The following is a 10555-nucleotide window of genomic DNA, read 5'->3' on the forward strand; positions in this document are numbered from 1 at the left end:
TATGTTTCAGAAGATTGATAATACCAACTACAAATAGAATTTTGCTCACTTGTTGGGTGTTCAGTTAGGAAATGTTCAAGTGTAAATTCCTTAAGGGGAATGCTGGTGGCAGCTGGAAAAGATATTCACTTACAATGTATCCCACGCTTAGTAGGACTCATCATAGTTAAGAATCTAAATTTAGGACTGTTTCTATGTAAATATATGTTCAGGTTTCAAGCTGACTTTATAAAGCACATTTTTTTAGTATCAATTGTGTATTGGGGACTACCTCTTAAAACATTCCTGTAGGTCAGGGGTCAGCAAAATTTTAATTCAAGGGCCACAGAGTAAATATTTTAGGCTTTGTGGGTCATCTGGTCTGTGTCACAACTACTACACCATTGTAAAATGAATGAAACCATAGGTAATAAAACAAATGTGCCATAGCTCTAGTCTAATAATACTTTATTTACAAAAATAAGAAGCAGACCAGATTTGGCCATAGGTCATAATTTGCCAACCCCAAACTAAATGGAAAAATCTTAAGCTACCCTGTGCATTTTAGTCTCAATTTTAATACCCTGTGTTCTCTTTGTATAAATTCTCAACATTATTTTAGTTACTTCACGGAAACCAAGGGAAGATGAAAAAGATGGTCAGGCATATAAATTTGTGTCACGGTCTGAGATGGAAGCAGATATTAAAGCTGGAAAATATTTGGAACATGGGGAATATGAAGGAAATCTCTATGGAACCAAAATCGATTCTATTCTTGAAGTTGTCCAAACTGGACGAACTTGTATTTTGGATGTCAACCCACAAGTAAGCTGCATGGATTCCAAAGCTGTTTTTAAAATCGTAATTCCCATGAAGTTTTTGTTTGGTTTTATTTTCAGATTGTGAGGATGCCTCTTTCTATTACCTACTGGTGATAGAGAGCCTTATTATGCATCCACAGCTAGTTAAATAAATCTCTGATCAATAATTATTCAACAGGGGGCTCCTGGGTGGCTCAGGTCATGATCCCAGGGTTCTGGGATGGAGCCCCGCATCAGGCTCCCTCCTCCGCAGGAGGCCTGCTTCTCCCTCTCCTACTCCCCCTGCCTGTGTTCCCTCTCTTACTGTCTCTCTGTCTCTGTCAAATAAATAAATAAATAAAAACTTTAAAAAAATAAATAACCAATAGAGGTTTGGATAGGAATAGAACTTGATAAAAGTTTAGCATTTACTTGTTTAAGTAACATAAATGGATGTGTTAGGAAATACTGATTTTAAAATTTCAGCAAAGCTACAACATAAAGAATAAAGTCACACCCCTTCGCATGCGCACACACACACACACCATTCTCTTCACTCTTATTCCCTCTCTCTCACTGACCCTTTCTCACCCTTCCACACTCAACCCAACTTAACCTCCCTACTCAGAGATAATTATTAATACCTTGGTATATATCTTTGTCATTTTAGTATGCCTTAATACAGATACATATCTATATAATTTTATTAGATTTTTTATGGGTTTCCTATTTTTCTTTTTTACATAAATAGGAAAATTCTATATAGATTCTTTAGCTTTTTTCCATTAAACAGTATGTCTTGAAGATCTTTTCATGTCAGTTACTGTAGAGCTTTTTTAGTTCTTTGTAATTACTGAATAGTGTTTCACAGTACACATGTATATTAATTTATATAACCACTCTCAATAGACACTGAGATTATTTCTGCTTTTTCAATATTAACAGAATTCTACAAGTAACATAGAAAGCATTTACATCATTCTTGATAATTTTTGGATCTTTAAGTTCAATACTTTCCTTTGTTCAAGAGGATTAAAGGGTAGTATGGCTGAGGTCAGAACACATTTAATGGATCACTATTTTAGAAAAGTACTGTATGGGGACGCCTGGGTGGCTCAGTTGTTAAGCGTCTGCCTTCGGCTCAGGTCATGATCCCAGGGTCCTGGGATCGAGTCCAGCATCAGGCTCCCTGCTCCACGGGGGGCCTGCTTCTCCCTCTCCCACTCCCTCTACCTGCTGCTCCCCCTGCTTGTGCTCTCTCTTTCTGTCTCTCACTCTCTCTGGCAAATAAATAAATAAAATCTTAAAAAAAAAAAAAAGAAAAGTACTGTGTGGAATCAAAAGGATAGAGGGGGGCAAGTATTAAATTATATCCTTCATCCTTAGAGGGCAGATAGATTTTGATTAGTTAACATTTATTATAAATTAAAGGGTAACATAATTCAAATTCTAATCCCATATAAATTGGTTTGTAATTGTTCTTCTACACAGGCCCTGAAAGTGCTGAGGACTTCCGAGTTCATGCCCTATGTTGTATTTATTGCTGCTCCAGAACTAGAGACATTACGTGCCATGCACAAGGCAGTGGTGGATGCTGGTATCACTACTAAGCTTTTGACGGTGAGCAGTTCTTTTCAGGCTAACAATGTTATTTTACTCGTAAGATTTTTTTTTCTTTTTTCTTTTGGGCATGTTTAATTCTAATCATATTTATGAAATAAATACACTATATGATGTATTACAGAATAAAAATTCATTCATGAGATATAGTTAGGATTTGGAACAGTATGACTTTTACTTAAAAATCATTGTTCACTTTGTTTTAAAACATGAGTTTAGGGACACCTGGGTGGTTCATTCAGTTAAGCATCTGCCTTTGGCTCAGGTCATATTCTCAGGGTCCTGGGATCAAGTGCTGCGTCAGGGTCTGTGCTCAGCAGGGAATGCTCTCCCTCCCTCTCTCTCTCTCTCTCACTCTCTCAAATAAATAAATAAATATCTTAAAAAACACACACAAGTTTATTCCCCCTATATAAATGAAATGGAGCAATGTCAAAATACACATATTAATCCAACTCTCATTTTATCAGTGAGGAAATTGGGCTCCAAGACCATTAACAAGCATATTCATCATAAGGTTTACTACTGGTAGTTAGTTCTGACTTTTAATTTCTGTTACATGTTTTCTCTTGTTCTTCCTCTCTCTCTTTTCACATTATGGGAAACTTAAAGTACATACAAGAGGAAAAAAATGAACTCCCATATTCCCATCACCTAGGTTCAGTAATGCGTGGCCATTTCTGTTTCAATTAGCCCTCTCTTCACTTCCTCCCTAACCTGAATTATTTTAAAGCAAATCTTTGATATGTCAACCATAAATACTTCATTATCTATCTCTAAAAGATAAAGACTTTCTAAACATAACCATAACACCATTAACACAAAAAAATTAACAAGAGCAACTTCTTAATATCATCAGTATACCATCCATATTTGAATTTCTCCAAGATTTAGAATTTTTTTTTTACAGTTGATTTGTTCAAATCGGATCCATACAAGATCAACATGTTGCATTTACTTGATATCTTCTAAATTTCTTTTCCCCCCCCAGCTTGAGGATAATTGACATATAATAAACTGTACATACTGAAAGTGTACAACTTGGTAAGTCTGGGCATATGTATACGCCAACTTGGAATGTTGGGTAGGCTCCTTCTGGGCTCCACCTTGTGTACTGAAGCCTAGAAGGTCTTTCAAGACAATAAGCTGGGGTAGTTGTAGGGTTCACTTCATTTGTTTCCTGTTTCTCTGAGGTATCAGTCTTTTGTTGCCTTATGCACAGTGCACAAGGTCTTAAAAACTGTTCCATAACATTTTGTCACATGTTTTCATTGTCAGGTAGGAGGGTTAGTCTGATATCTGTTACTACATCTTAGCTGGAAGCAAACATCCCTTTACTTGTTCTAATCTGTAAATTCTCACTCCCCACCTCCCCTCTCTTGTAACCTTATAATTTAGTTGTTCAAATAAATGGGTTAGGGCACCTGGGTGGCTCAGTTGGTTAAGCATTCAACTCTTGATTTGGGCTCAGATCATGATCTCGGTCGTGAGATCAAGCTCCTGCTCTAACAAAAAACAAAACAAAACAAAAGTTGGGTCAGTTATCCTATAGAGCGCTTCACAGTCTAGATTTTGCCAATTTTGTCCCCATTGTGTCATTTCCCTCTATTCCCTGTGAACTGATAGAAGCTTGAACAGATATAGGTTTACTTTTTTTTCCCAAGAATAATTAATAATTGATACTTCTTGCCTTGTTACATTATGAGGCATATGGAAGGCTCTCTTTTTTTGTGATAAGATTAATCAGTGGGTTCAAATGTTGTGAGCCTGATCTGTAAAGTTCTCCAGTAGCTTTTTACCTACTGATTTTGGCAAGTTTTATTCATCTTTGCCTGGATCACTTATTTTTTAGGGATTGTAAAATGATAACACTCAAGTTTGTCATTCTTTCTGAATTTATAAACTAGAGTTCTTCTAAGAAATAACTTTTCCTCATCAATTAGTTGATTACTCTGAAGTAGAGTTCATATAGGAAAGTCCGGGTATATGCTTATACTTTCCTTTTGATGGGTCAGTTTTCAGAATAATAGAATTTGTTCTGAGAGCCCCCAGAAGCAACAGGAGATCATTTGATCACCTGGTTTGTTTTCTTTGGTTTTTAGTTTCATTATGAGCACCTGATGTGAGTTTTTGATGTGGTTACTCTATTACGGTCATTCTTATTTTTTTTCTTTTTTTATTATTATGTTAATCACCATACATTACATCATTAGTTTTTAATGTAGTGTTCCATGATTCATTATTTGCGTATAACACCCAGTGCTCCATGCAGAACGTGCCCTCTTTAATACCCATCACCAGGCTAACCCATCCTCCCACTCCCCTCCCCTCTAGAACCCTCAGTTTGTTTTTCAGAGTCCATCGTCTCTCATGGTTCATCTCCTCCTCCGATTTCCCCCCCTTCATTCTTCCCCTCCTGCTACCTGTTGAATCACAGATCTGTGCCTCTGAAACAAATAATACATTATATGTTACAAAAAAAAAAAAGAAGAAGAAGATATGGTCATTCTTATTGATGCTCAAATTGTCCCATCTTTGACCAATAGGAGCTTATTCAAGTTGGCCCTTGAGACCTTATTTAGTCTCAGCTTCCTTGCTATCTGGTATGACAGATGTTCCGGGCTCCTCTTGTACATTTTCTGTTCTAGGCCAGATATCAGCTGTTGCTTCAAGAAGCTCTGATTCTTTTTAGAGTGAATGGTATTTTAAGACCATAATACTAGGAGTGCACATTGTCACAAGATTGATCATTGTTTCTAGCTATACCTTTCAGGTAGACAGAGCTAGGATATATGTTTTTCTGTTGTATGTTTGAAGGAAACCATATCATGAATTCATACTGCTATTTCCCATTCAAATTCAGAATTACAAGGTTTTTATTTAACCTCTTTTTTTTTTTTTTAAAGATTTTATTTATTTGACAGAGAGAGAGACAGCGAGAGAGGGAACACAAGCAGGGGGAGTGGGAGAGGGAGAAGCAGGCCTCCCGCCGAGCAGGGAGCCTGATGCGGGACTCGATCCCAGGACCCTGGGATCATGACCTGAGCCGAAGGCAGACGCTTAACGACTGAGCCACCCAGGCGCCCCTATTTAACCTCTTTTATCTCCATTCTGAGTACTGAGTATCCCAGTTCTCAAAAACACTGGGAATGTTAGAATATCACATAATTGCTCATTCGCTTTATCCCAGAGTACACATAGAACAGTCTGAGAATAAGTGCACCAACACTACCGGGTGTGATTACCATGAACTAGTTTTTTGGTGGGTGGTTTTTTTGTTTTTGTTTTTGTTTTGTTTTGTCCTTAAGGTTTATCTCACTGCATATATGCAGTCAAATTGCTGTGTTTTAAAGTCTCTTGTAATACTTCCTCTCTGTATACTTAGTTTAGTTACTACTCTCTTTGATGTTTAAATTGGCCTATGTTTAGCTTGAGGGAATATTCAGCTTGTCTTCTGAGTTTTTTTTTTAACACAAGCCCAGTAATCTTTGATGACTCTTTTCTTCCTAGCTAGATAAGCTGTTCCAGGTTTTCTTATGCATTTTTGACCCAGACCTGGAGCCAGCCATCTAAAAAAACTGGTTCCTTTTAGTGGGAAATGGTATTTAGAGACAATATAGATGCTAAAGTTGTGTGCTCAACTTAGTTGCTCATTGTTTCCAGGCTTTTCGGTGGCCAGATGTAAGAAATACATTTTTCTTTTTTAGAAAACACACATCATTTGTTCAGTTTGATAATTCCAATTTAAACTTTCCATTATTTTACTTAACTTCTTTGACTCTATATTTGTCTTTTTTCTTATGCTAAAAATCTTGGTTCCTGATGACATTATTTCTTACTTTACATATATAAACTAAGAACCCACTCTATAATTTCTGAGTAACAATATCTATTGATATTGTCAACAGTATGATTATTGAAAACTTTTAAGTTTCAAGCTTTTAAAAAATTGTCCCTAAGATATATCCCATTGGGTATTACTTTAAAGTCACTGAACTATTTCCTTTCTGCATGGTTAAACCATCAACTTGAAACACAGGTTTGTTTCATTTTGCTTTTGATTTTTAGATATTGTCCTTTTTTATTTGAATTTTATTGTATAATTCTATACATTTCATAGTTCTAAAGTAAATCTTAACAGGAAAATTTAGCTTTTCACTGTCCTCTCCACTCCCACCTACAAAGGTCGTCATTTTCACAATTTCTTAAAATATAAGCAAATATATATGTGTACCCTCCCTCTCTCATTTCTTACATAAAAAGTAACCTATTATATTCAGTAGCCTGCCTGCATTTTCCACTTACCAATATATTTAGAGATTCTCCATGGCCATATATAGAGATTCTTTATTCTTTTTTCCATCTGAATGATGTACTACTCCACTATTGTTACAGGATTGTCATTGTCAAAAAAAACCTGTTTTCTTAAAGGAAGCAGATTGTTAATGACTGTAATAGGTAATAATTGTTTTCAAGTTGAATTGAGGCTGTTTGTACATCTATCACAAAAGATATTTCAGTTTTTTCAAATAGAGAGATCAGTGAAAATATTAACTGAAATGTAAGTATTAGTGTCCCTCAGGCCTAGTTTGGAACTCATGTCTCTCTCTACACTTCCCTTTTGGTGTTTTCACCAAACTCATTATCTTATATATACCATTGTTACATGATTATTCCTAGTTTATGTATAGATAACCCAGAATTCAGAGCTCCAACTTGCATAACCCATCTCTACTTAGCTTATATCTGCACTTGGATGTCTCCCAAGACATCTTAAACTTAACATGTACAAAGAACATTGTGTTCCCCTCCCCCTCCCCCCCCCAAAAAAATTGTGCTCTCCCTACTCCTACTCCCCAACTCTGCATTTTCTACAAGTGCTTCTTTCTACGTTTTGGTTTATTCATCCATCCATTCATTCATTCATTCGTCACTTTTCACATTCAACCCATCAGCCAGTCTTGATGATTTTATCACCAAAATATATTTCCAGTCTGCCATCATTTCCATCTCTTCTTTCTCCACCCCAAGCCAGTGATGTTTTTCTGTTGCATGTGAGTTCTCCACTACCTAGCTCATACTTATGTCAAGGTATCACCCTGCCCTCAGTCCCTCTATCCATCCTGGACTTTCAGTATCTTAAAACATATCAGGGTCATTTCCCTCCCGGATTTTGCATTGCTGTTTCCTCTGCCTGGGATGCTCTTTCCCCCACTATAGTTCTCAGTTTAAATGTCATTTATTCGGTATCTTTGTAATCACCCTATCTAAAATAGAATTCTCAAAATTCTTTGTTCTGGTTGGTTTCTTTTATAGTACTCATTACAACTTGGAAGTTTTTGTGTTTATTTGCCCTTAGTCTGTCTCCTCCTCTGGAGGGTAGGAACCCACTCTGTCTTATTCATTGTTATATCCACAGATGATGAAACATAGTAGACACTTTAATAGAAATCGATAAATATTTGAAGAACATGTAGAAGTACTGTGAAATTTCTAAACAGTTGCAATTTAATGAAAAGCTTTACTTGCTCATGCAGAACCCATTACTTATTCATTACCTACATCATTCCAAAATGACTAGAAATAGTGTACAAAATATAAACAATGCTAGCTAAAGAACTATGTGCATATGTGTTGGTGGGGGTAGGAAGCCTGTAGTTAGTCTTCAAAATACATTTCTAATATTCTCTTTCCTAGAGATAGGCAGCAGATTTGGCTTTGAGCTTAATAGGCACTGCAAAATGGTTTCCATTATCTCAGAGCCCACAAGATAAAAATCTTTTGAGCTCTTTCCACAATCTTTCTGTGCCGCCAAAATGGTACACATGAATGTCTTGGCAGATGCTCTCAAAAGCATTAACACTCCTGAAAGGAGAGGTAAATGCCAGGTTCTTATTATGCCATGCTCCAAAGTCATTAACCAGTTTCTAACTGTGATGATGAAGCATGGTTACATTGGTGAATTTGAGATCATTGATAATCACAGAGCTGGGAAAATTGTTGTGAACCTCACAAGCAGGTTAAACAAGTGTGGAGTGATGAGCTTCAGATTTGATGTACAACTCAGAGATCTACAAAAATGGCAGAATAATCTCCTGTCCCACCAGTTTGCTTTCATTGTACTGACAACCTCAGCTGGCATCATGGACCATGAAGAAGCAAGACAAAAACACCCAGAAGGGAAAATCCTGGCATTCTTTTTCTAAGGATGTAATACATACATGCAAATTAAAAAAAAAAAAATCATTTGAAAAGGATGATATAGTTGGGCTGGAAACCTGCAATAATTGTTTTATTACCTTAGATTTCACCCTGAGATTATGGTCAGCAGTTGTTTAATTAGGAATCTTATCCTAAGATCAATGAAACAAGATACAGAATACTTATAAAGCAGACATGAGCACTGCTGGAAAGACTAGGATATGAACAGGTGGTAATGTCTCTTTTAACACTATATAGATTAGATTTTGAGCATTAATATCAAAATCACCATAAAAGTCCCAATGCCCTCATTTCTCATGTTCACTTTGAATCAGTGTTTGAGCAAGTAAATACACATTATGATAGAAACATTTCCTTTTAACACTCTTTGACAGGACTCTGACTTGAAGAAAACAGTGGACGAAAGTGCACGGATTCAAAGAGCATACAACCACTATTTTGATTTGATCATCGTAAACGACAATCTAGACAAAGCCTTTGAGAAACTACAAACTGCCATAGAGAAGCTGAGAATGGAGCCACAGTGGGTCCCAATCAGCTGGGTTTACTGATGATTCAATAAGGTTCATAATGGAAATAAAACTTTTTAAAAGTAACTGCAACAAATAAGCCTTCTACTGAGAAAATACATGCACAGATAGAAGATATCTGCCAAGTTCAGGCATTTTTATTGTGTAGATTGAAATACCAGTACACTATTCTGAATTTTTATATAAAATGTGGTTGGGAAGGTGTACTAATATATAATTTATCTTAATTTTTCTAACTTTTTATGGATAACCTTTCTATTCATACCACATAAAGAAATGCGTTGAAGCATTTTGTATATGTTTTGATTTAGTACCCTTGCCTTTTTCATCAAAGGAATTTTCAAAGCCTTCATTCTCGCATTGGTCTCCCATTTTCACTGTGATAATGAATACTTGAAATAGTTTTGTAAATCTGTCCTTTAGTTCAGTATTTAACTAGTGAAGGGTCAGTTACTCTTTATTAGGAGAAAATAGTAGTTATTGGCCTTCTTTCCTAATATAAATTCTTACAGAAACAGAACTATAATGTCCACACCTTCCAAGTCTGACATCAGAAGTCTGCTCAACACTACATGGTTTCGTTATTTCAGAGATATATGGCTATCCATTCTAATTTAGGCAGATATGTTTTTTTCCCCTTCTTTTCCATCTTGAGGGAAAGTGAAGAGCAATACTTTGCACTCTCATTTGTTGCCATGACAGGCTGATACTAAGTGAATGTGTACACAGCAAGGAAGGCCATGCAGGCTAAGGGAGTGCCTTATCCTGTAACACATAACACAGCAAAATGACACATAAAGTTGATTTATTTTCACATGTAGAAATTTGACAAAAATGAACCTACTGCTTTCAACAGTTTTTTATTAGGATATGGTCAGCAAATGTATGATGCCTTTGCAAATTTCTGTGATGCTTTAAAATGCCTCTAAGTTTGCAAGTGGGGGATTTTCTGAAGAATCAGCATCCTTTCTGAAGTGTGATGTGATTGTTAGAATACTTAAATCTTTTGTGTTGAGAACCAAATCCATTGAACAACTTAGGAGATTTGGAAATAACTGTCAGCTGTCTTACCTATATATAACATATACATTATATAATATATATTAAATAAGGTTTTATTTTTTTTTTACATTTCTGTTAGGAAATGCGCTTTTTTGTTTAGTAATTAGGAAAACCGCTCTCTTTTAGAGGCATTAACATACTCAGATTTTTAAAATTCATCTCAGTTAAAATCTTCCTTTAGGATTCTTGGATGGTATAAATTCTTCCTCAAACATATTCAGAGATGTAGCTCATCATTTAACTAAGTTATGTTATGTTGCTGCCAGCTTTTCATAGGGACAGTATTCACACCTACAGGGTTAGATGCTTGTGGTCATCTTTGGCCATGGTAGGCATCAGGCA

At 36.0% G+C, this 10555-nt stretch overlaps 2 protein-coding genes across 2 annotated transcripts in view; both read left to right on the forward strand.

Annotated features, from left to right (window-relative positions):
- PALS2 (protein associated with LIN7 2, MAGUK p55 family member) overlaps positions 1 to 9453 on the forward strand; it is a 47233-nt gene extending 37780 nt beyond the window's left edge. Inside the window, exons 8-10 of the mRNA XM_044920066.1 lie at positions 602 to 804; positions 2271 to 2399; positions 8996 to 9453. Of these exons, the coding sequence (XP_044776001.1) occupies positions 602 to 804; positions 2271 to 2399; positions 8996 to 9172 (509 nt within the window). The 3' untranslated portion in view covers positions 9173 to 9453. The remainder of the gene's footprint in view (positions 1 to 601; positions 805 to 2270; positions 2400 to 8995) is intronic.
- On the forward strand, positions 8213 to 8605 carry LOC110579995 (40S ribosomal protein S15a-like). Its single transcript, XM_044920067.1, has one exon. It carries the CDS (start codon positions 8216 to 8218, stop codon positions 8603 to 8605), a length of 390 nt encoding a protein of 129 aa, XP_044776002.1. The 5' UTR covers positions 8213 to 8215.
- Positions 9454 to 10555: the final 1102 nt, after the last annotated feature.

This window comes from Neomonachus schauinslandi, chromosome 12 (assembly GCF_002201575.2).
Source record: "Neomonachus schauinslandi chromosome 12, ASM220157v2, whole genome shotgun sequence".
NCBI lineage: Eukaryota > Metazoa > Chordata > Mammalia > Carnivora > Phocidae > Neomonachus > Neomonachus schauinslandi.

Coding starts and splice junctions, on each gene's coding strand:
- LOC110579995 (XM_044920067.1), top strand. CDS start 8,216: ATGGTACACATGAATGTCTTGGCAGATGCTCTCAAAAGCATTAACACT.